This window comes from Gracilinanus agilis, chromosome 4 (genome assembly GCF_016433145.1).
Source record: "Gracilinanus agilis isolate LMUSP501 chromosome 4, AgileGrace, whole genome shotgun sequence".
NCBI lineage: Eukaryota > Metazoa > Chordata > Mammalia > Didelphimorphia > Didelphidae > Gracilinanus > Gracilinanus agilis.
The window spans coordinates 431,930,502-431,955,713 of record NC_058133.1 but is presented as its reverse complement, the minus strand read 5'-3'; the positions used below and the strand labels follow the sequence as shown (position 1 = coordinate 431,955,713).

Genomic DNA, 25,212 nt, shown 5'->3' with positions numbered 1-25,212 from the left:
GAATGTCTAAGTCTAAGTGAATGAAATCTTATTTTCCATGAAAACTTGCTTTTGATGCATGGTCAAACATATTATTTGATCAGAAGTATCCTATCCTAGGGCTAGGAACAATTTCTTTGAGATATAACAGTTCATTAGTCTAATATAAAAATCTAATTCCACTATTTTTATATAAGCAATTTTATATGTCTTTTGAAAGAGAAGTAAATAGTACAGTAAATTAAAATCGCATGGCACATTACTCTGTAGACTAAAATTAATAAGCAATAATGTCAAGTCATGTAAAATAAGACTAGAATAAAGTTAACTCTTTTTTTTTAAACCCTTACCTTCTGTCTTGGAGTCAATACTGTGTATTGGCAAAAGAGTGGTAAGGGCTAGGCAATAGGAGTTAAGTGACTTGCCCAGGGTCACACAGCTAGGAAGTATCTGAGGCCAGATTTGAACCTAGGACCTCCTGTCTCTAGGTCTGGCTTTCAATCCACTGAGCTACAGAGCTGCCCCCTAACATTAACTCTTGAGATCTGAAGGTGACAAGAATTAATTATGATAAAAAAAAAAAGTAGGAAGAGGCTTTATTGCAAAAACCCAAAGGGTAAAATTATTGTCCACTTAAAGATATATAAAACTTTTTTATACAAGATTTTGCTGTTGGGTGGTTCTCTGAGGTATCTAACTGTTAATGTGTAGCCAAGTGCATTTTTGAGGCAGTTCTATTTTATGTGAATAGACTGTTGGCACTAAACTGAAAAAATGGGTTCCTAAGTGAGCGATAGCTAATCTATTAGAGTCAAAGTTCAGGGTGAGCATTCCAACATCAAGCCTTTTTTTAATTGTTCTTTAATTGGAAATGGAAGAAAGATAATTCTTGACAAAAAATCTACAAAATTATTATTTAATGCCTTGCTAAGACCTAGAGGTAATCTGTCAGGGGGATACATTTATCCTTTTGTCCATATATAACCAATAGGGAAGGGGAATGAGAATAAGCATTTATATATAGTACCTACTATGTGCTAGGAGCTGTGCTAAGCTTTTCTAACAAATATTAACTAATTTAATCCTCACAACAACCCTGTGAGGCAAGTACTATTATTCTCGATTTTATAGTTGAGGAAACTAAGGCAAACAAGTTAAGTGACTTGCCCAGGATCACAAAGATAGTAAGTATGTGAGACCAGATTTGAACTCAAGTCTTCCAGACCTAGCACTCTATCCCTTTTACCACCTAGCTATCTCAATACACCTGAAGTAGCAAAAGACAAGACAAGTAATGAACCTAGCAACTTGTGGAGTTGAGAATAGGGGCATCCAGCTTCAAGTATAATTTATGGCCTGTTTATTTAGTATTCAGCCTTCCCTGAACTTTCAGTGTCTCATCTGCTGACTAAATTTTACAGCAGCCATATGGTCACACAGAGCAGCCAGAAAATCAGGGCAAAGTTGTAAATCTAGAACATAATGTTGTGTGGTCATTAAGAAGAAGCACAAACAGTTTAACAGCCTAAACTCTTAGGAATAAAATTCAAGATTCTCTTTTTTTACTATATAAAATATAAAAAATAAATATTTTCACAAAATATGTTAAATGTATATTTTATTTTTACTTTCAAAGGTCAAAATCAAATAGAACTATTTTCATAATTATTTATTTCAAGGTCATCAGAGCAAAATCTACCTGAAAAAAAAAAAGCAAATGCAATGCAAGGTTAGAGCCTTAGAAGTAGTATACTGAAAATTCCAGTGGAACTAAGTTAAACGAACTGCATTAGACTGATAAAGGTGACCTCTATAAAATCTGAATTCAGGGAGACTCTAGTTACTTTATCCAGAAAGCTGAGGTTAAGCCCTTAAGCTAGAGATGTGTTCTTCCCAATGTGAGACTTTTGCAACACACGTGGTATTAATTAGGCTAGCCTCGTTTGAGTTCGAGGGGGCCTTGAACTGTTATAATAGATTCAGTGATAGCCAAACCTGAAATCATGTTCTGTTCTGATATCAGTATTTTAAGGGTCTAAAAATAAGGTATTTTTAAGCACAGGAAAAATGCTAAGCAAAGAGAAAAAAGGATGTGAAGATTGGGAGGTAGCTATAGAGAGGAAGCTAAATTAACAATCTGGAGAATAGCAGAATCAGCCGGAGAAGATCACAGACTAAAAATACCTTCACACTCTCAGTACAAATACAGAGAATTATTCATAGCCTCTGAAGACAGGACAGGGAGCAATGATTTGAGGGTTGGTTTGGGTTTTTTTGTTTGTTTGTTGTTTTTTTTGTTGTTGTTTTTTACAAAAGGGGGCAAATATAAGCTACAAAGCATGTTAGAGTTCTGGCAATAATTTTGAATGTGAAGCAGACTAGTCAGGAAAGGGGTGTGGAAAAAGTTTTCTACACATAGTAAAATAAAAGTCAAAGACAGGAAAAGTATAGTTATTAATTCTTTGTGACAAAGCAGTAAATCTTGTTCATCTGAATACTTTCTAGTTCTACAAAATAAAAGAGCTTTGAATGAAATGAATTGCAACATCAATGATTCTCCTGAAACATTAATTGTTAAGTTGTGCTGCCAAATACCTGCTCTTGAGAAGGCATACAAGTTTAATGGGTATTTAAAATTCCTCAAAGGATTCAGTAAGGAAGGTTGGCTTCCTTTTGACTCTTTATCAGATAATAAGCTCACTGATTCTTTATCCTAGGCAATTTCCTTTTTGGTAACCTAGGATAGCAAAGCTAGCCTTAGTTATAAATTTTATGGAAATAAATTAAGTCATAGTTAAATGCTTCCCTGGGGGAGAGGCTTAACATTGAAGGTTATTTGTCTGGAAAAAAATCAATAAGAGAGTTGCTTTTTATCCTGATATATAAGTAAATTGAGGAACCGGGGAAAATTATTTAAAGAAGCAAGATAAGGAGACCTCAATCCTTCAAATTAGAAACATTTCCGTATCTTTACTCATATTCTGTTCTTTTTATATATTACTTCCACATGTAATTTATGAATGAAATATTTACTGTGTGTACTTCTCATTTGACAAATGTATTCCCTTTTATATTGCTATTATATATATTATAGGAGAACTAATGCCCATGTTTTTATCCACTCTCACTCAAATATACATATATATATATATATAGGAGTAATATATGTATTGCATATACATGTATATGTTTATATGTACATGTATATGTACATGAACCCAAAGGTGGGACTATTCATTTGTTTTTTCAAATTGCATTTTATCAAATTCTCATTGGTTTTTGCATCCTGGCAAAATGTATGTAGGAGAATCCTAATCTGAGTTGAAAAGAAACTCAGAGGTCAAGTCCAGCTGATACCAGAAGCAGGAATTCTTTCTACAACACCTGTCAAGTGTTTACATAGCCTTTCCTTGAAGATTTTCAACAAAGAGGAACTCCTAAGGAAATCTACTCCACTTTGCAATTACTCTGATGGTTGAAAAGTTTTTCTTTATATCTAACAAAAACTTTCCCCCTTATAATTTCCTCCCGTTGGTACTAGTTCTGCCCTGTGAATCTAAGTAGAAGTCAGATCTCTCTTCTAAATCATAATGCTTCCAGAAGTTAAAAATAGCATTCCATGTCCACTAATGTCTTCCCTTCTCCTAATCTTTTGACTTGGTTTCCCTCCACTAGACACTTTCCAACTTTTCTATTATTCTTCCTAAAGTGTGACACTCAGAACTAAACATAATACTCCATAATGAGCTCACCAAACAATGCCTGACACATAGACAGCAGTTACTAAATGCTTTTTGATCAGTGAGGTGGGTAAAAAAACGTAAATACACACACAGGGGTTCTTTTGGGGGGAAAGGGATGAAGGAAGAATGAAGGGTGAAGATATATAACTATCTTAACCAAATACAAAAGGGGCCGTGACAATGTGAGTGAGTGGCAGTCATGTAGACCAAATCAGCCAGGGATATCTTACTTCTACAGGGAAAGACACAATAGGAATAAAAAAACACTTTTTTAATAATGACTTTAAAGGATAAGGGCAGTAGAGAGAGGTCCCCCTAACTTAGTTATCTAAGGACAAACTCGGGAACTGGGAGTTGAGTCAAGATCTACACTATTTTAACCCAGGCTGCCTGGATTAGCCTATAAGGCTAAAAGGTGAATGGGTATCTCACAGCTTGAATTCACTTCTGTTCCCACGATGATCTAGTACAGGTCCTCAGCAAATTAATCCAAAAGGGTAAAAGCAAGAAGCTTGAATCAGCTTGGGATGTCCACCACCCAAGACTGATCCTCCTGCTCAACTTGAATTTCCCACAGAGAGGTATTTCTTCTGGGAGACAAATCCACTCTTCACTGGAGACAGTTTTTTCAGCATCCAACTGCTCTCTCAGCCATAACAGAGTCACTCAGGAAATCACTTCCTTCCTTGCCACAATTCCATCTTTGGAATCTTCAGATCTTATCTGACTGCCTGACAGCTGGGGTGCTAATTTCACTAAATATCTCATAACATCAGTCAATTATTAATTGATTGTTCAGGACAGAATATAGGTAGGATTCTGTTTCCATTGGTGTAGACACAATGAGTTTGCTTTTTTGGCAAGGACACTATATCAAACTGTTGACTCCTTACTGAGTTAGCTTCTATAAAACCTCCCTGATCTTTTTTCAAAATGTGCTGCCTATTACTGTAAAGTTGGTTTTCTGAACCCAAATGTCGGACTATTCATTTGTTTTTCAAATTGCATTTTATCAAATTCTTGTTGGTTTTTCCATCTTTTTTTGGTTCCTCATTTTATCATCAATTTCTCCCAGTTTTATGTATGAAACAAAAGAGAACTAAGGACAGTACCCTGTGATCCTTCACTAGAGATGTTCATCCATGCTGACATAGATTTGTGGATTTATACTCTTTGATTCAAGTCATTAATCTAATTCTGAATCCAATTAATTATACTTTTATCCAATCCACATTTTTTTCTATCCTGTCCACAAAGATATCCTGAAAAAATTTCTTAAATTCTACACTGAAACATTATGGCTATATCTGGAATGGTTTATTCTTACCAGTAAAATATAAGTTCCTTGAGAGTAGCAACTATTTTCCTTTTATCTTTGTATCCTCAACATGTAGCACAGTGCATTGCACAGAATAGACACATAATAAACCATGTTAGATGAATGAGTAGACAATAATATTCTGAAGATAGCAGACCTCATTTCTTTGTATTTCTTCCAACATTTAGCATACCACCCTGTAAGAAGAATGCATTTAGTAATTATTCATTAACTGTCATGAGCCCAAGAGATGATCTACATTGAGAAAAATTTGTAATCTTCCTAGGCTTTTCTGCTAACACAATAATTCTTCCTCTTCCCCATTGGGCTCTCTTTCATTAATCACTGCAACTTTTTTGTTCCTCTTGTTTTATAAGAAGGTAGAAGTATGCGAGGGATGAATCATGTCTGACAATAAGTTCGCTCTAATTTCATGCAAGTCTAACCTCTGGAATCCCTCAGTCCACTTCTGGGCTTCCTTTTCACTAGCATATTTTCATGGTGTAATTGAAAATGCTTTAGTCTTGTTTCAATTCCAGGTTCATGTGGAAATAAAAGGTTATTGGTATTGGGTAAGAACATGGATTTTCTTATAATTCTTGATAAAGTGATTGATATATCCAATGGATTAATATGATCTTAATCTAGAACTAGATCTCCCTAGAAGGAGCTCAAATTTGCATTTATATAATATGATTGTAAAGAATATTTCCATCTATGTGCTCATTTTCATGCTGCTTGTGCCAACCCCCTACCCCAAAAGGAATGAAATTAAGGCAGATGTTTGACATGAATAGGACTTATTTTTAGAAGGAAAACTAATTTATTAGAATGGAAACCTAACTTTTTCCAGCAGAGCAGAACTCTGAAATTCTTTCTATGTGTCATTTGTTTAAATTAATTTTATAGAAAAGATCTGTTCAATTTTTAAAAATCATTCTATGCCCTCTCTATACCTCTTTTTTTTAATGTGATATTTATTCTTTTGACAAGAAGGAACATCCTGCTTAGGCTTAATGTGAATATTTAGTGCCTCAAAATTATGAATGAAAAGTCTTTGCATTATGGAATTCATTCTATCTCTTCTTTTTTAAGCTCCCCAAACCCCAAAAATAGCACAATGCAGAGAAAGTAGGAAGGTGTAGCCAAACCAGAAAGATGATTTGAAGACAGAAAAGTGTCTCTCTTATCTACAGCCTTCCCGCCCAGTCTCTTTCCTCTCCTTACATAGTAACAAAACTTCCCATTCCTGTCAGATATCTGTATCTCTTATGATTTCTCCCCATTCCTTCTTTTAACCTCATCAGGACCTGTTCTCAGAAAGATTCATAGTTCTAAGGGGCAAATGATCAACGACAATTAAAAGCATTACTCCTTCCAGGAAGATTTCATCAAGGGTCGAAGTCCTCAACTAATGCATATAAATCTCTGATGGTGTAATTCCAGGTCCCAGTGAGTGCATAAGGAGGATATTTGTGATTCCATGAGCCTCCCTGAAATCTCTAAAAGTGGTTACCTACAACACTTAAATATCAGATACAGTGAGAAAGGGATTATATGCTCTATATGGGCAAATTCTTTGTATCCCTATGATACTAAGCCCAATACTCTTCATACATTAGATTCTAGATTTAATATATAACCACAAAGTGGATGTTAAGACAGTTCAGTGCCACAATAAGCTAATATCCCAAATGAACTTCACAGAAATCTGGTCAGCTTCTTAAGATGATTTAACGAAATAAGATATTTCTATTATGAAATGAGTTCTAAGTGGTGATATGTGCCAAGTGAGTCAAACTACTACCACCACTTCAGCCACTACCTGTGATCAAATCACAATGGAGAGAGCCCAGGATTCCAAACTCAATAACTCTGGCACTTGCAGTATCCCCTCAAACACTGACCTTTCTTCTAATCACACTCAGAAAGACAGAAAACATTATGTACCTGGTGAATCAAACCACTGCCATCATCATCTTGGCTAATACCTCTCCTCAGATCTCAATGAAAATAGCCCAGGATCCTGAGTACAGGAGTTCCAAAAATAGCAATGCCATTCGGACCACAAGCCTTGTTTCCAGCTTAGCCCCCCCATATCCATCATTGGGGAAATATACCTTTGGAAATGCAACCTAATGATTGTTTCTGCTGATTCTATAACCCTTGTCTTTTTTACCAGCTACAGCTACTGAGGGGCTAGTAAAGAAGGCTATCAAAGTCTTTGGAACTGCCAAATGGTCCAATATCAGAAATGAATATGGTTTTGTCAGTATAAATAAAATTAATGAAAATGCATTATGATCATTAAGGATCACTGTACTTTTCCATCTGACTTCAGCTTAAACCTTCTACATATGTTGACTTCCCTTTTCAGAATGAGTTTCTTGAAAGCGAATGCTTAAGAGAGTACTTTGATCACAGTAACACTTAATTCATGTTTTTAGTCATTTAATTAATTAATCATTCTCCACAGAAATCAGAAAGAGGGAACTCCATTGGAAGTGGTTGTTTCTCTTCTGTGCTGATCAAGGTGTCCACTTAAAATTCCAAGAAATTTTGAGCACGTATCCCTAAGTTTTGGCCCATTTATGTAGATAATTGCCATTTGTAACTCGTCAGGGTTAATAGCATTGTACCCATGTTCCAATATCATTTATTATCATCTAAGAAAGGAAACAAGTTCCAAATATAGTTAGAAACTACCCTTGGAACAGACTTTAAACACATATACATCAGCTGCCCTACAGAGTGAGTGATTGATATATTGTGCCCGTTTTGATCCCTGTTTCTACAGAACCAAAAGCAATCCCCCAAAAGAAAGGCAAGTAATCAATCTCTCCCTCTCCCTGATTGGCAGTATCTATTGTGTGTATTAATAAAATATCAGGAGGGAATAGGAGATCTTTATCATGATATCTCCATGATGTTTCCTCACTTCCTGAGAATGCCTACTTCAAGTCTGTTATTCAATAAAGTATATGAAAGCTCCAGTACTCAGAGCATTAGAAACCCACCATCCTTTTGGCCCATTTCACCTTGAATAGAATACAACAGCAATTCCAGGAAATTGAGCCCACAGAGAACAATCTATTTATAGTGAATCTTGTGGCTCAGTTCCTTGTTTTCCCAAAACAATGTAGGTTAAAGCCCTGCTTATGGGCTTAGCAGCATACTAACATTGCAGAAATCTTTGTTTAGTAACCAGGAAAGGAATTCATCCTAACTAACTCTCTTCCCTCTTGACTTTCTTGATGGGCTATCTTTAAAAAAAATGGTATCTGAAAGAAAATAGCTCTGAAGGCCCAACAATCAGCATATCCAAGTATAATTGAAAGAATAAACATGAGAGACAAAAATTAGGATAAAAAATCTACATTAGATGATATTAGTATGTGTGTCATTATTGAAATTAAAGGTAACTTTGTGATATGGGGCAAATTGCTTCTTTTTTCTAGGCATCAGTTTAATAATCTGAAAATAATGAAGGAATTGGATTAGATGATTTCTAGGGTCTCTCCTGGCACTGTGAATGAATCTGTAAATTTTAAGATTTCAGCCAGGTGGTACAGAAATCATCTAATCCAAGTCCTTCTTTATTTTTAAATTATTAAATTGTTGCCTAATTTTTGTTCATTTCAAATTATAACTCAAGGCAGAAAGAATAATTAGATTGTTTTAGCCTCTAAAAGACTTGGGACATACGTTCAGTTGTTTCAACCATGTCTGACTCTATGGCACACCATTCAAGGTTTTCTTGGCAGAGATACTGGATAGTTTTACAATTTCCTTCCCCAACTTATTTTATAGATGAGGGAACTGAGGCAAACATGGTGAAGTGACTTGTTCAGCGTCACACAGACAGTAAGTGTCTGAGGTCAGATTTGAATTCATGAAAATGAGTCTTTCTTTAAAAAAAAAAAAAAGCCTTACTTTCTGCCTTGGAACCAATCAATGTTGGTTCCAAGGCTGAAGAGTGATAAGGGCTAGGCAATGGGAGTTACGTGACTTGCCCAGGGTCATACAGGATGTCTTTCTGACTCTAATCCTGGCACTCTATCCACTGCACCACCTAGATGCCCTTGGGGCATATAGGTCACACTTTATATAGCAACTGAGTTTCTATAATGTTGAAATATATTTCAAGTCAACCCATAGCACTTTTTCATCATTTGGGGTTTTTTCCCCCAATGAATCTTTGTTATTTAGGTCTCATGCCCTTATATTTAATTATAATTTTTATTTAATTAATATATTTATTATTTAATTAATCATAACATTGAAAATGAGAGGCACTGTGGCATTATGCATAAAAACTGACCTGGAAGCCAGAAAGACCCAGAGTTCACGTATTACCTCAGGCACAGAATGGTCCTGTGATCCTAAGTAAGTCAACTCTCAAAGACTCTAAATTGCATGAGAATACTAACCTGCATTGATAGAGAGGGTTTCTTGACCTGAGAGTTTGCTTTCATCGTTATTGTCCCTAACCTTGGTTTAATATTAAAAATTATAATTTTGTGCTACTTTTACCTTGACCAGTGAAGTCAATTAAGAATGTTTGATTCTCAGAAAGAATTAGGAATTAGACCTTTTATTTCCTTTGTAGAGGCTACTCCCAGTTGAGAAAACCAACTCTGCAAGTGGAGGGGGTTATAGTCTTCATGAGATTAGAGAGGTACTTAGGGCACTAAGAAGTGACTTGCCTTGGGTCACATAGCCAGTGTGGATCAGACGTGGGTTTGAAACCAATTCTTGGCTCCAAGACTACCTTTCTTTCCCCTACACCAGGGGTTGGCAACATATGGCTCTCTAGCTGTATCTGGCTCTTTTTAGGGCCAGATATGGCTCTTTCTGCAGGAGCCATAAAGTCAATTTTTTTTTTCAGGCGCTGTTACAGGAGCGCACACTGTGAGCACTATACAGCTCGCACGAAATTACATTTTAAAAAATGTGGCATTTATGGCTCTCATGGCCAAAAAGGTTGCCGACCCCTGCCCTACACCACACTACCTCCTTGAGACCTTCCCTGTAGACTAGGAACTAAATCACGGCCATGGTGGTAAGAGCACCACATCCTAGCCATTAGACCAGTGGTTCTCAAACTTTTTGCTGTCAAGACCTTAAAAATACCCTCAAAATAAAAAAAACACCCTTAAAATGATTAAATTAAAAATGATTAAGGGCTCCCCAAAGAACTTTTGTTTATGAGTTATAGCTATTATTATTTACTGTGTTAGAAATGAAAACATCTTAGTATTATTGTAAAAATAGTTCTAACCTCATGAGCTACCTGAAAGGGTGTCAGGGATCCCTAGGGGTCTCCAGATCACACTTTGAGAACTTCTGTAATACAGCACCAGAGGATGTAGAAATGAAGTGTCTTTGGGCTATATTCTTAGAAACATAATGTCAGGAGACCTAGAGAAAGATCCTTAGCACATTGGGGAAACACCCTCTGAAAAGAAGAATCATGCAAGGTGGTAAGGCGGGGCTGGGTTGCTATCTACACTAGAATAGTAGATGATAATGCCAAAATTAAGAAACCCCGCTTTTAGCCAGAAAATAGGGTAACTCTAGAGGCAATATGCATTGGTGGATAAAGAACCAGTCTCGGTCAGAAAGACCTGGGTATTAATAACAACAACAATAATAGATGGCATTTATATAGTGTTTACTATATACTAGGCTCAGTACTAAGCACTCTAAAATAACCATGGGGAAAAAAGTGTTATTATCCCCATTTTACAAATGAGGAAACTGAGGGAAGCAGAGATTAAGTGACTTACCCCATGGTCACACAGATAATTCATCTCTGAGGGCTGGATTTTAACTCTGGCTCCCACACAAGGGACCATTAGGAGTAGCATGTGAATAGAGAGCCTTCCTCAGAGGAAGATCTGGTTCAAATGCTGCCTCTGACATCTACTGAGTGTGGAACAAGTGTATTTCATTTCTCAGTACCCCTATGCAACTCTGTAGTTGCAGAATAAGTCTTGAACAGTATTGCCAGAAGGAATTTCCTCTTATAAAATTCCCTATCCACTTAAAATTTGGAAAAACTGTCAAATATTATTTTTACATGTAATTGGGGAAAAATAAAATATTAAAAGATTTTTTATGTATTAAAAAATCCCTATACCAGTGAAATCATGGGTCTAGTACAAAGAAAATAGTGTAACTCTCATTTATATATTGTAATCAATAGTCCTTTGATCAGTTTTTTATTTGATTTGATTTTTATTGGCACAACAAATATGAATGAAACTAATTTACCACACGTCGGTGCCTCTGAAGAGACTATTTATCCAACCCAGTGATGGGCAAACTTTTTAAAGAGGGGGCCAAAGGAAAGGAAATACTCATCTGTCAGTCTGTTTCTAAGAAACTCTTTTGAAGTTTCATTGTATTATATTCATAAGCTTAGGAATAATATCCCGCAGTGGGATAAAATATTTCAGGGCCCCCCCATCTGGCCTGAGGGCCATAGTTTGCCCATCACTGATCCAACCCTATGAGATAATAAAAAAAGTAAGAAGCTCTCCATTCTCTCTTCTCTTTTAGGTTATAACACATTGTCTCACAGAGTGTTGAATTATTATAAACAGGCTCAATGTCTTCTCTAAAAGTAATAATAATACTTCATTTATGTAGAAATGTTTTAGCCTACAAGTTATTGTTAGTCTATAACAACGGTATAGACCAAGTATCTACAATTCTCTGAGGTAGACATAACCTGGGTATCATCCTCATTTTATAAGATAGGGAAGCTGAGACTCAGAAATTTAAAGAGACTTGTCCATGGTCGGTCACAAGATTTGAACTTGGATCTCCTAACTCCCTCTTTCCACTCAGGAGGCATCCTTTCAGCATATCATATGAGCTGGAAACTGACAAAACAAAAAAAGAAACAGATCCTGGGTTAGAAAAAAACAGAGGCTCCTTTTCATTGTTTAGAGGTTTATGTCATTGTGGACTCATTCAGTCACAGCATACATAAGCTGTCAGGGTTTGACAGTAAGCTCCAGGTATTTAAATAGGGATTAAGCTCTTCATCTGGTAAATCATGTGGAGTTGGGGGTGGGGGAGAGTATTGTTAAGGGACCTTAAGGGAAAGAAGCCAACATAACTGTACCAACTAAGGATTAGGCTTTAAACACCTTCCTGGGCTTCCTGTGGCTCTGGGTTCAGATGCCAGCTGAACCTTTTGTTCAGCTAAAGAATCAAGATTAAATGCTGTTCAAGTGCTAGGCTGTTTCCAGTGTTTAAGGTCATTTGAGAAACTTAACAACAAATGTTCTATCACATTATTAACACTAAATAAAATTTTATTTGAACTCTGCTGTACGTACTTTCCAGTTAAATAGAACTAATATGAAATAGTATCATAGATGGCTTCGTTCAGGTAGATCTTAGAATTCCACCATTTTGCCTCCTTATTTTTGCGTGCCAGCAGCAGGTTGGGATCTTTGGATTATACACATATGTTGGGAACCCCCTCAAAGCAGAGGCATAGTTAAAATGCCTCGGCCAGTGCCATTTTGTATATGCTTCTAGAATCAAACATTAAGCACAAAAGTCAACTTGTGCCAGCAGATGGCCAGTTGCAAGGGGACAGCTGTGTGTCTGACTGGCCCCAAACTGTAATTCTGAAATTAGAGTAAGGCTCGGAGGACTTTTTAGTCATGCTCCCCTTGGTAATAGAAATTGTTTTTGTTTTTGCATTAGGCTAGGGAAAGTCGACTGAGGCACTAAAGAACTTCTGTCTACCCCTCTCCACAATCATACCCTTGAAATGAAAATCCTCTTCACCCTTATTATTCCCTGCTGAGAAAAATCCAGGGCATTTCCTACTCCCTGAAAACAGTAAACAACCTTTGAGTATTTTCCATAAGTGTTTTGTTTTGAATTGGAAGGGGGGATGGTAATATAGGAACTCCCTGGTTACCTGGGTTTTTGAAGGCTACTGCAGCAGCACATGAATTTTGGTAGGCACTACCTGTGCGAACATTAGAGAGATCCATAGGATTCGCCAGACTGCCAAAGAGATTGGTGATGCAAAAAAAGATTAAGAATTACTATCCTGAGAAGAAATAGAGTGGGTAGCTAGGTGACTCAGTGGCTACAGATCCAGGCCTGGAGACAGAAGGTCCTGGGTTCAAATATGGCCTCAAAAACTTCCTACTTGTGTGACCCTGGGCAAGTCACTTAACCCCCATTGCCTAGCCTTTACTGTTCTTCTGCCTTAGAAACAAAACATCGTATTGATTTTAAGATAGAAGGTAAAGGTTTAAAAAAAGAAGAGGAAATCATTAAAATTTTGAAGGTCTAGGAACCCTAAACATGAAGAAGGCTTTCCTATACTTCCAACTCATGTTCTCTATTCCTCCATAAATCTTCCTGCCTTTCAGCTAATTTAACACTTTCTTCCCTCACCCTAGACATGTATTGGCAAAGCTATGGCTTGTTTCCTGAAGTGTGCCAAAGGGGGCTGCTCCCCTCCCCTTCTCCCCAGGTGCTTAAGGACATTTCTCACATCACCCACCCCTCTGCCCAGCAGCCCAATGGGAATGCTTCCTCCCTCCCCTGTCAGGGGTAAGGCAGGGGGTACACATGTGGCAGCATGAGGGTTGCAGTTTGGGCACTCACTCTCTAAAAGGTTCACTATCTCTGTCCTAGAGATTTCAGCTATTAGCCTGGGAAGGAGAAGCAATTCTGTCCTTGCCTTCCATCCCCTAGAGAAAAAGAACCCTTTTCAGGGGCATGCTGATAAATGGTTAACAACCAGCTTTCTAAGGGGAAAATATACATGGGACCCATGTCTAAGTTTAATCTGCATTGTTCACATTTTCTCCATCACTTTCTAAAGTGATCAAGAAAGCAATAAATCAAGCCCTGATTTATAGCATTTGTTAATTTATATGATATAAATGCTCACGCTGAAAATTTAAGTCAGCCCTTAGGAACTTGTACAAGCTGGCTCTAGCATACCACTAACCCTTTCCCATATCGCCATCAAAGATTTCTCTCTCTAAGCTTCAAATTTCCTGCTTTGATGCTGATGGTTATGTACTAAACCTTCATGGACAATCCAAAGACCCTAGCCATTAAAGCTTTCTTTCATTCCCTTTTAAACCTTCTCGGTTCCAATTATTCTACCTGAAACAAACAGGAGCCAACAATTAATCCTCCCCTTAATGGTGAAGTTGACAGTTTTGTTACTCTGGACCAAACCCAGAGCTCCTTCTCTAAAAGCCATATGGTCCTGGGACTGCATGGTCTAGACTACTATGATCCCCTTCTATGAGCTCTAAGACCTCTCACTGTTTCTTGGCTGAGTCCTCATATCTAGAATGAATTTATTCAAACCCTAATCCCTGCTGTTTCCTCTCATACTACTACCACCGTTATATTCCTGTGTCCCAGAATACAGCTTCCAGACCATTTTTGCTACTACTCAGATCATGAGATCATAGACACAGGGCTGCAAGGAAACTTAGAAGTCCTCTAGTCCAACTGGCTTATTTACAGATCAGGAACCTAAATGATTTTCACAGGCAGTACACAACAGACTTGGCATTTGAACCCATTTCCTCAGGATCCGGTTCCAATGTTCTTTATCTTACAACTTTCTGCCTTTCCTTAAAATATAACACAGCCCAGGACTGTTAGCAAATACTTACTCTCTTCTGACTCCTGTCCATTCTATCCTATCATTTCTACCCATCTCGCTATAGTCAGTATGCTAAGTCTACTTTTTCTACCTTACGACTGCCCCTTGGGGGAAGATTCACTCTAGAATCTAGATTTACAATAGGAAAAATTATTTGAACATGTAGTAAATAATTTTAGAATAGTTGCCCCTCTCAGTAAAGGTAGGATCTGGTAACATAGCATCTTATTATACGAAAAATATCAGGTATAAACATTAGTGAAAAACAATTACCAAAGGTGTCCAAAAAAAATAGCAAGTAGTGTTTTCCTTGTACCTGCCATCTCTTAGTGAGAATCTTGCAAATGTGTACAATATACCATGTGAAATAAAATCTGAAGCATGTCTGATAGTTTGTTCTAAGTAGTAAGGAAACTTGAAGTTCAGGTGCTTCAGTGACTCAATAGAACTGTTAAGGGTAGTCCTTGTTTGATGAACTCAGTAAATTGATAGAAAATCTGTGAGAAACTAGGTACAGAGTATATACTGGGTATATCTGTGATAATCTCGGAGAGACGGCATTAAGATTTAGAAGGAACCATCAGAGTTTGCTTCCTCTATCTTAATTTTAATCCCTTACAGATAGGAATTTCAAAGTTTGCTTCCCTTGCAAAGCTCTTAGGACAGGACAACTAGGTAGCACAGTGGAAACAATATCAGACCTGGAGTTGGGAGGGCGTGAGTTCAAATTTGGCCTTAGACACTTTCTTGCTGTGTGACCCTGGGCAAGTCACTTAACCCTATTTGTGTGTCCTTTGCCATTGTGTCTTAGATTTGTTACTAGGACGAAAAGAAAGAGCTATTAAAAAATCTCTGAGGGTGTATTTGGTATAGGACTGTCTTTTTTTTTTATAAACTCAATAAGTTGATTTAAAAAAACTGTTAGACCACTAGACAACAAATAGAATATATACATGGTATGTCTGAGATAATCTCAGAGGGAAGGCTTTAAGAATAAGAACTAGGTGGGGGAGAGAAAATCTGTTACAACTCAAAAAGTAACCTATTTGTAGCATATAAAATATGGATCGTATTACTTAGTGGTATTGACATACATTAACCTATCATTTGTAGCAGATACCTCCAAATCAGGTTCTTCAAGCCATCATCACTCCTTTCTTTAGTGTTCTCTCAAGATCAGATCCTGATTTTTCATTCATTTTGGAGAGAATTGGGACAAAGACTGAGATGAAAATGTGTAGATAATTTTAAAGGTTATTTAAAGAACGAGAGTGCATGCCCATATAGTTTTAGGGAAAGGAACGGAAAATTTTAGGTCCATTTGTGGAATTATTCCTGGGTGACAGCAGATTGTGATAAAGAAGTTGAAATAAGAAGATATCTTTTTTGGATTGATGTATGTAAACAGATTTCCTATTGTCCCTATGCTCCCTTTGTTCCAGATAATTGACAAGAGTAAAAGAGACCCCTCAGAAGAAATCGAGATTCTCTTACGATATGGACAGCATCCAAACATCATCACCCTGAAGGATGTAAGTAATTTCACTACAAACCAGAAGTCGCTACTCTTTCTATCACTGTTCTTTGTTTTGTCAGTGGAAAGGGCATTGTTTTGTATTTCAGGGTAACTCCAAGAAGTTATAAGGCATTGCTCTCTGTGACTAGTAGTCTGAACTTGGCCTTCCACATCATCCACTCTATAATATCTTATGTAGCCAACTAATGGAACTCTGTAGAGTAGTTGGATCATATACTTACATCACCATTTTGATCACCATCCATCCTACCCTGTAGTTTATATCTAAAGGATGGGATTATCTTTTGGGAATTGTCTATCAGATGTAATTTTCTTTATCATCCTAATTTATAACTCTGACTGAAGACATAGAAATGATAGACTAAAAACTATCAAAAACCAAGATTTTGGGGGGCTTTTCTTAATTCTTTCACTATTAAGTCTGGTTCTGTTTCCATTTCTTTATCTCTAAAAGGGTTTCATGCCTGATTACATCCTAGAAATCATTGTTATTTCTCCCAAGTGCCCAGTGGTCATTTTTCTTTGTTGCCTATGGCCCAAAGAGCACTGTTGGTTGGTTCACTCGGTAGTCCAACATTACTGTCACATTCCTATGATAAAATGGATCCGAAAGGCAAAAGAGATGGTTCAAGGAGAAATAGAACCCCTTGTCCTACAGAATGTATTTAGGAATCCTTAGATCTGGAATTATAAAGTGTCATAGAATTTCAGAGTTGGAATGGACCCAGAAGATAGAGTCTATATCCAAAAAAGAATCTCTAATATAAAGCATCTGGCAGGTGAGTAAATAGCTTTATTATGAAGATTTCCAGGAAAGGGACACCCACTGCCTACTGAGGAAGTCTATCTGTATACTGTGAAATGAATAATTTCCAATAAAGTTCCATTTGGGCCTCGTTTAACTCCTGGCATGGGAGGACTTCTACAGTGGTATTCCAGAGAAATAAAATATTCAATGAAGTGTAGCTCAATTTCATAATTGTCTGGTTACCTCGCTTATGATAATCCTTGCTATTCTTATTAATCTCTCACATTTATAGAGAAAGTTCAGGGTTGAAAAATGCTTTACATATATTCTCATTTGTACCACACAACAAGTTAGGTGGTATTATCCCCATTTTACAGATGACAAAACTCAGAGGCTCAGAGTTTAGCCCACAGTCACATTGGAAGTGTTTAAGATTGAATTCTAATTGAAGTCTTCCCAACTTCCAGGTTCAACACTTTATTTCGCCCATTGTTGCTTATTCATGTACTGTTGATCAGATGAAGAAATCAATCCTATAAGCCTCCCCAAATTCCACATAACTTTTATTAGTTTATAATCATTTCAAATTTCAAAACCAAATAAATTGCTATGTGTTTTGTTCTAGCTATTGAATTGACAGTGAGATAAGAACAATTATACTGATTTTTAGAACATTTCTTTGAGTGGCAGCAGACAACTTTGGTAAAAATTACTTGAAACCACACTGCATTTTAATTGGTTTGTAATTATAAAGAATGGGTTAAACTGACTATGAAGCATTTGGATGAGTGGACAAGGTGTAAATGTAGATAAGAATTGGCTCAGGGGGAAGGAAGCAATCTTGGAGAAGCCATGACCTTAAGAAAGCCTTTACATTCCTATTGCTTCAGAGGGTACTGTCTGAGGAAGACTCCGGGCCAATTGTCAGAACTTTTTCCCCTAAAGAAAAGGAATGCCTTTGCCTTTAAGTTATTTTGACTCATGTTGCTCTTGCCCCATAATGCCTCTTTCTCATGCTTCCACTTTACACACATTCTAAGTTTAGCCTTTAAGGTCATTGGTTCTGGGAGAGAGAATTAAAAGCTAGAGCTCAAGCAAGAACCTTCAGCAGGAGAGGAAAGGAAAAAGAGGGAGCAAAGCAAAAGCTATAACCGAGAGGAAGGAGACATGACTTTTTATGTGCGGACCCCGCAGAGCTGGGTAGAGAATGTTCTACTGGGCAACATAAATCTTCAGGCTAGGGTCAATGGGAAATCCTCTGCACGAATAAAAGCATTCAAAGCTGCACCTCTATTGGTGTGGTTATCTTCAAGGCAGTCCAGTGTCTTGATACAAGTCATAACAAAGATATTAATAGGATTTAGAGCAGGAAAGGGTTTTAGAGCTCATCTCTAATGAAGTCTGCAACCTCATCACTTTATAGAGAGGAGACCAAGCGAAACTTGATGAGTTGTCCAAGGCCATAAAGTAGCAATTGCAGGACTTCAAACCCAAATCCTTTGACTAAAAATGCAGTGTTTTTCCCACTTCATACACTATATTCATGGAAAACAAGAAGTCTGAGGTTTCATTTCCAGTAAGATGCTACTTAATTTAGTGATATTTCCTGCTAACCCTTGGAAAAAATTCTCTTCATCAGGTTGATTTAAATTTGCTTCAAGTTTTATTCTGTACTCAGAAAGGCCCTCTATCAGTCTGGAGACATTTACTTCTCAACATGATTATGCTTTAGTTTTACAAATAGATTTTCATCATAATAATAATGATTTTTATTTATAAATTCATATATGCATGACAATGCTCCCAACATATCTTTTCGCAGATAATTCTATTTTGTTGTCCCCATTTTACAGATGGGAAAACCAAGGCTGAATAATTAAAATAATCTTAGTTAATTAAAAACACATTTAGTTAATTTAAACCATAGAATGAAAAAGCAAGCATACTCAGTTCTTTTGACTCCTTTGACTCCTAATTCAGTATTCTGATTATATCACACTGAGATTTAACATGGAAATAACATCACAAATGGACCAGAGTATCAAAAAGGCTACAAAAACTATACTTTAACCATTACTTCCACCTCTATAAAATACTATTTCCATATTTTCCTAACAGTGGCAAATAGTGCCTTCATTTTATCATAAAGGAATTCCCCAGAGAAACTTACCTGACCTAATCTTAAGTAACACATTCGTTGACAGTTTTGATTTCAAAACAGTAATAAAGGGATATGTGTAAGAGAATGAATGGTGCCTCAGAGAAAAACAGATTAGGTGAAATTCTGGAGAAAATTTGCTTGAGGTCCACATAAAATTCTGTCAGCTTTAATGTTATAGATTATTGATATTGAATTTTATAGTTCATTATTAAAACTGAATTTTGTGATGGTGATGACAGTATAGCAAGTTATTTATGATATGTTTTAGAATAACTCTTTGCTGGTATGAAGGACTTTTTTTTTCTCCCAGATCAACATTCCAGCCACTACCAATTAATATTCTGTTCTGTCTCACTTCCAGTTTCTTTTAACACCATTGGATCTTCTCTAAGAGATGCTATAAAGCTTCACAGTAATAAGCCTGGATTGTTTTAGAATCATAGGTGTTTCCTAATTCCTGAGGACTATGAGGTCCTTTAACTTTACCTTTCTCTGATCCTCTAGGTCTACGATGATGGGAAATATGTTTACCTTGTGATGGAGCTGATGAGAGGTGGGGAACTCTTAGATCGCATCCTCCGACAAAAGTATTTCTCAGAAAGGGAGGCTAGTGCTGTGCTCTGTACCATTACTAAGACTATGGACTACCTCCATTCGCAAGGGGTAAATGTCTAGCTTTCTCCTGCATGATAGTTATGATAGCAAAGATCATAATTTTAGTACAAAAGTAGGAAAAGTAAAATGAGTTATGAATTTATGGAGTTGGAATTAAGATGTTCCCTTCATTCTGGTTGAATCAATAGTTTATGGAAATTAAATTATTCCTTTATTAAATGTACATACTCCCGTGCACTCACACATAGGTATAAAGATCCAATAGAATGTAACCTACTTAAAGATAGTGTGCTTAACACATTTGGGATTTGTTTTTTGAGGGTGACCAGATCCATGATTTTCATCAGGATGATGAACTCCTGATGAAGAAACTCTTTCCATGTAGTTCAACATCTTTTCTGCAACTTACAGTCTTAAAGAATTTCGTAGGGTACAGAGAAGTAAATGACCTGCCCAGAATTTTAAAGGCAATATGTGTCACAGAAGGTATTTGAATCCCAATTTTCTGACTCTTGGACCAGGTCTCTATCTGCTCCTCCACACTACCTCTCACATTTATGGTTGTTCATTCATTTTTCAGTAGTGTCCATCTCTTCATGATCCCATTTGGGGTTTTCTTAGCAAAGATACTGGAATGGTTTGCCATTTCCTTTTCCAGATCATTTTACAGATGAGAAAACTGAGGCAAACGGTGCTAAGGGACTTGCCCAAGGTCACATAGCTAGTCTATGTCTGAGACCAGATTTGAATTCAAGAAGATGAGTCTTCCTGGCTCCAATTCTGGCACTCTGTCCACTCTGCCTCCTAGTTGCCCACCTTTGACATTAAATAGACATTAAACTGGTGTTTAATGAATGTTTGTCAAAAGTTGAATGAATCCATTATTTCATTGATTGATCTTTGATGATCCAACCCTTTATTTGAAGCCTTTCAACTTGGTAAGATTTACCATAGTTTGTGCCCCATTGTCATCATTTTCAAAAACTTAGAGTCACTTCAGTGACAGAGAATCGGAGAACAGCTTTAGTGAAAAGAAAGAAAAGCAAACAAATTGAATTGAAGCCATAAATTTGGGGACAAGTCTAGGCAAGTTCATACTGAACAATGAGATGATCCCCCAAGGGAACTGTATTAGAATTTTCATCAACTTGGTAGTTTTAGACTTACCTGAATAAGGGAAGATAGGAGATATTATTAGGAATGGACTATTTAGCTATGGGAATGATGATTACATTGTTGACAGTGGTAATGATAGGTAATGACAATTACCTATTTTCCCATAATTCCTGTAAAATAGATAATGCTATGTGGTTAGGCTGTGTCTTTCATGTTTATTCATTAAAACAAATTGATGATTTTTCAAGACCAAACAATGTTTCTGAAGTGTTTAACTATTTAGGAGGTTAGGAGAAGAAGAAAACACTTGATTGTGCCCCTAGTATACCTAAAGTCTAGAGATAGCACTTGCAATGATGGTTTGGTTTTGTCTTATTTTCATATTTCTTATGATTAATAAAAAGAAGTAGTAGAAGTATTTCTATTGGTGCCTAGCTATACTGAGTCTAATTCCCCAAGTCCCTCCTATTCTTCTTTACTTCTTGGATTCTCTCTCTTGATTTTAACAGGAGATTTGAGACTTTTACATCCCTAACCATTTCCATTGGTGCCTAGCTATACTGAGTCTAATTCCCCAAGTCCCTCCTATTCTTCTTTACTTCTTGGATTCTCTCTCTTAATTTTAACAGGAGATTTGAGACTTTTACATCCCTAACCATTTCCATTGGTGCCTAGCTATACTGAGTCTAATTCCCCAAGTCCCTTCTATTCTTCTTTACTTCTTGGATTCTCTCTCTTGATTTTAACAGGAGATTTGAGACTTTTACATCCCTAACCTACGTAGGGCTCATAGCATGTTATTATAATAATCCTCTCTGCTCCCCTTTAAAAGAAATGGCTTTTCCATCTAAATATCTGCCTTGCTTTGACATATCCACAATGGCCATTAGGCCATTATATATTATTTTAAAAGCTCGATGATATTGTTTGTATTAACTCATCCCACTATATTTCCTTTTAATAAAATAGCTCATTGTAGCCTACCCTCTCCTTCTGATGGTGATATATTTACTTATTTCTCACATATTCACTATTAGTTAGGGTTCCTGATGCTGGATATTTGAATTTGAGTGAAAGATCAAAAAGAAGGCAGAATGAGAAGGAAAGTGAGAGGATCAATGATACATAAATCCTTCAAATAAGATAACGTCTTATTAGTTATAATTGCTTTACATTTATATTGGTTCAGAATGAACATGTTCTATATAAATCCATCCCAAAAGGCTTTATTCAGTCTTTTCCCTTGTTTCCCTTGTCCCAGCTCTTGAATAACTAAAAATATTTTATATCTCTCCAGGTGGTTCATCGAGATCTGAAGCCTAGTAATATCCTATACATGGATGAGTCTGGGAACCCTGATTCCATCAGGATCTGTGATTTTGGATTTGCCAAGCAATTGAGAGCAGAGAATGGACTACTCATGACACCATGCTACACAGCTAACTTTGTGGCCCCTGAGGTTAGAGCTCACAAACCATCCTTAAGAACGCTAAAAGCTTTTTCACTTTTTCTCAAATAAATAAATAAATAATATAACCCCTAGCTGTGTGACTCTGGGCAGGTCACTTACCCCCCACCCCAGTTGCCTATCCCTTATTACTCTTCTCTCTTAGAACTGATACTAATCAATACTAATGTTGATTCTAAGGCAGAAGATGAAGATTTAAAAAAATAACATAGCCTTCATTTATTTTCTAATAACAAAGATTCACCCAAAATATATTTGTAAATAAGAATGATGAAGTCATTTTTTCCCATTCATATCAGTGGCAATTTCAACCAAAACCTCTTGGTCTGGATTGGACCTCAGAGATCAGTTAGTCCAACTCTGTCATTTTATGGATAAGGATGCTAAGACCTGGAAAGGACAAATAACTTGCCCAAAGTCATGTAAGGTAGTAAATAGTGGAGCTGGAATTGGAACCCAAATCCTTTGTTGTGAAACCTGGTGCTCTTTTTGCTAAACCACAATGGAATTGGGGTCAGTGATTATGGGCTTTTCTCCTAACTCAGTCTCCACAAATCTCTCAGAGACTCAGTACTTTAAATTTTTAGTTTCTTGTTTGTGAAATAAGAAAACGATCTCTTGCTTGTTTCTCTTTGGCATAATGCTAGCAGAGGGTTTGGATGGTTGCCAATTTGGTTTGAGAGAAGCAAATAATTTGGAAGACTACATATATACATAAATATGCACGAATATGTATGTATATGTGTATATATAATATCCTTTTCCTTAAAATGGAATATAGTGTCTTGTCTAGGAATAAACTTAATAAATATTTATTAAGTGGAATGCCCTAGGCAATGAGGATACAAAAGATGAAAAAGTAAAATTCTTGCCCTTATAGTGTATAATTTAATGGAAGATAACATATGTACATGAATAAATATGATACAAAGTCAAAATGTGATAACAAGCAAAGGAGACAGAGAAAGTATATAATAGAAGAATTCAGGTAATGGAGAGAAAGATGAGGAAGCAGTTAGTAATATAACTATCCCAGCACGGTGTTGATATTTATTGGGCACTAGATTTTTATTGGACATAATTTGTATCCTAATTCAAATTGCTAACTATAATAGGAAAGGCAGAGAGCAAACACTAAAATTAATAGCATTAAAGATTCATGAAAACCTCAGAATGGTTGGGTTGACAGTAAAACCTGACCGTAAATCCTGAGGGCAGTTTTCTAAGAGTTTTCCACGCCTTAGTTATAGGCTTCAGAGAAGGCTTCAGGTTTTTCCTTCCTTTTTCAATCTCTTTCAATTATTTTATAATGTCAGTGTTATGGCTCATGTAGGTTAATGAGGGTCTTTAGGAATGTAGCTAAGCAGGGCGGCCATAACTAGTTGCTTTTGTGCTCAAACAATTAGGGGTCAAAATGGGGCCAGAAATGGGAAGAGTAAATGTGCCCTTTTATATGTATTTAGGTTGCTTTTGAAAAGGGAAAAAACTTGCCCCAAGTCAAAACCATCACCAGGTTGGAGAAGGGGGTAGAGAAGGCATGGGAGAGAAGAGTCAAGGAAGAAAAGCATACTCCAGATCAATACTACAGAGACCCTCAAGATTTTTGACCCTGAGTTAAACCATAGACGTCCTCACCCTAGTTACAGCTATACAGCTAAGCATGAGAGAATCACAAAGAAGCAAAATGGTCAGGTAGAAGCTGAAGTCGCTAAAGAGGATGAATAAAAGTTAATAACTAAAAGTATTATATTATTTTTATTAAAATATTTTAATATTATAAAATATTTTAATTTTATATTTATATGTTATTTTATGTTGTATATTATATGTATTGTATATTAAATTAATGTTATATATTAAATATATAATATTTATATTTCTATATTTACTTATATTTTATATTAAATATGTTATTGTCTTTATATTAATATATATTTGCTTATATTTTATATTTTATTATTTATTAGAATGCTTTAAATATTGCAAGTGTTTAGTATATGTTATCTCATTTGATCCTCACAACATTCCTGTGAGCTAGGCACTATTGTTATCCCCATTTGTAAAATGGGGAAACTAACTCTGAAAGAGGTTAAGCTAATTAATTGCTCAGTTACATAATTAGCAAGTATCTGTGATGGGAGATGAACTCGGGTCTCCCTGGCTTTAAGTTCCAGAATGCCAACCTCTAGGCTACTTAGCTGCCTTGAATGAAAACACAGGGGCAGAGAGATGGCGGATGTATTGATGATGTATGGGGTGTGTAACTGAACACCCCATTTGATAGATATCAATGGGCTAAAGTAGCTGACTCCTCACTCCCCACTGGGGAGACCTTGGAGAGTGTAATTCTTGAGGGGGCTCCCCAAAAAGGAAAAACTGTCATGGGGTTGTTGAAGGAAGAGGTTAGGGATCAATTGAGACCCTAATGGACTGGATCCAATCTTCAGTGCCACTGATATTAAGACAAGCCCCCCTCCCAGTGCCTTGTTCAAACTACTTTTTCCCTCAAGATCAAGTTTGTACTTGTCTTCCCCTCAGCCACTCAAACGTCACACCTCCTCAAGGTAACTGCTCCAAACTACGACTAGCAAAACTAGCAGGGATTTATTAACAGGTAAAAACATTCAGGGTACAAGGGAAAGGGTATTGGGGATCAAGGATAGAGGGGAAAGGGATAAGCTTCACTAACAACTATGGACTTTCTTCCAGAGAGAGCAGCTCTGGACTTCATCTGAGACTTAGTCTCAGTAACTGACCCTCTCTCCCTGCAATCTCCTAATCATCAATCTCTAAACTAATATAGAAATGAAGTAACAGGGATAAATGAATTAAGCAAGATCAGGAAAAGGTCCCC

General features: G+C 36.6%; 1 protein-coding gene across 2 annotated transcripts in view; it reads left to right on the top strand.

Moving 5' to 3' along the window:
• RPS6KA2 (ribosomal protein S6 kinase A2) overlaps positions 1 to 25,212 on the top strand; it is a 538,080-nt gene that overhangs the window by 502,587 nt on the left and 10,281 nt on the right. For both annotated transcript variants that reach the window (XM_044671880.1, XM_044671881.1), the window contains 3 exons: positions 16,156 to 16,245; positions 19,664 to 19,822; positions 22,188 to 22,349. In XM_044671880.1, coding sequence (XP_044527815.1) covers positions 16,156 to 16,245; positions 19,664 to 19,822; positions 22,188 to 22,349 — 411 coding nt within the window. The remainder of the gene's footprint in view (positions 1 to 16,155; positions 16,246 to 19,663; positions 19,823 to 22,187; positions 22,350 to 25,212) is intronic.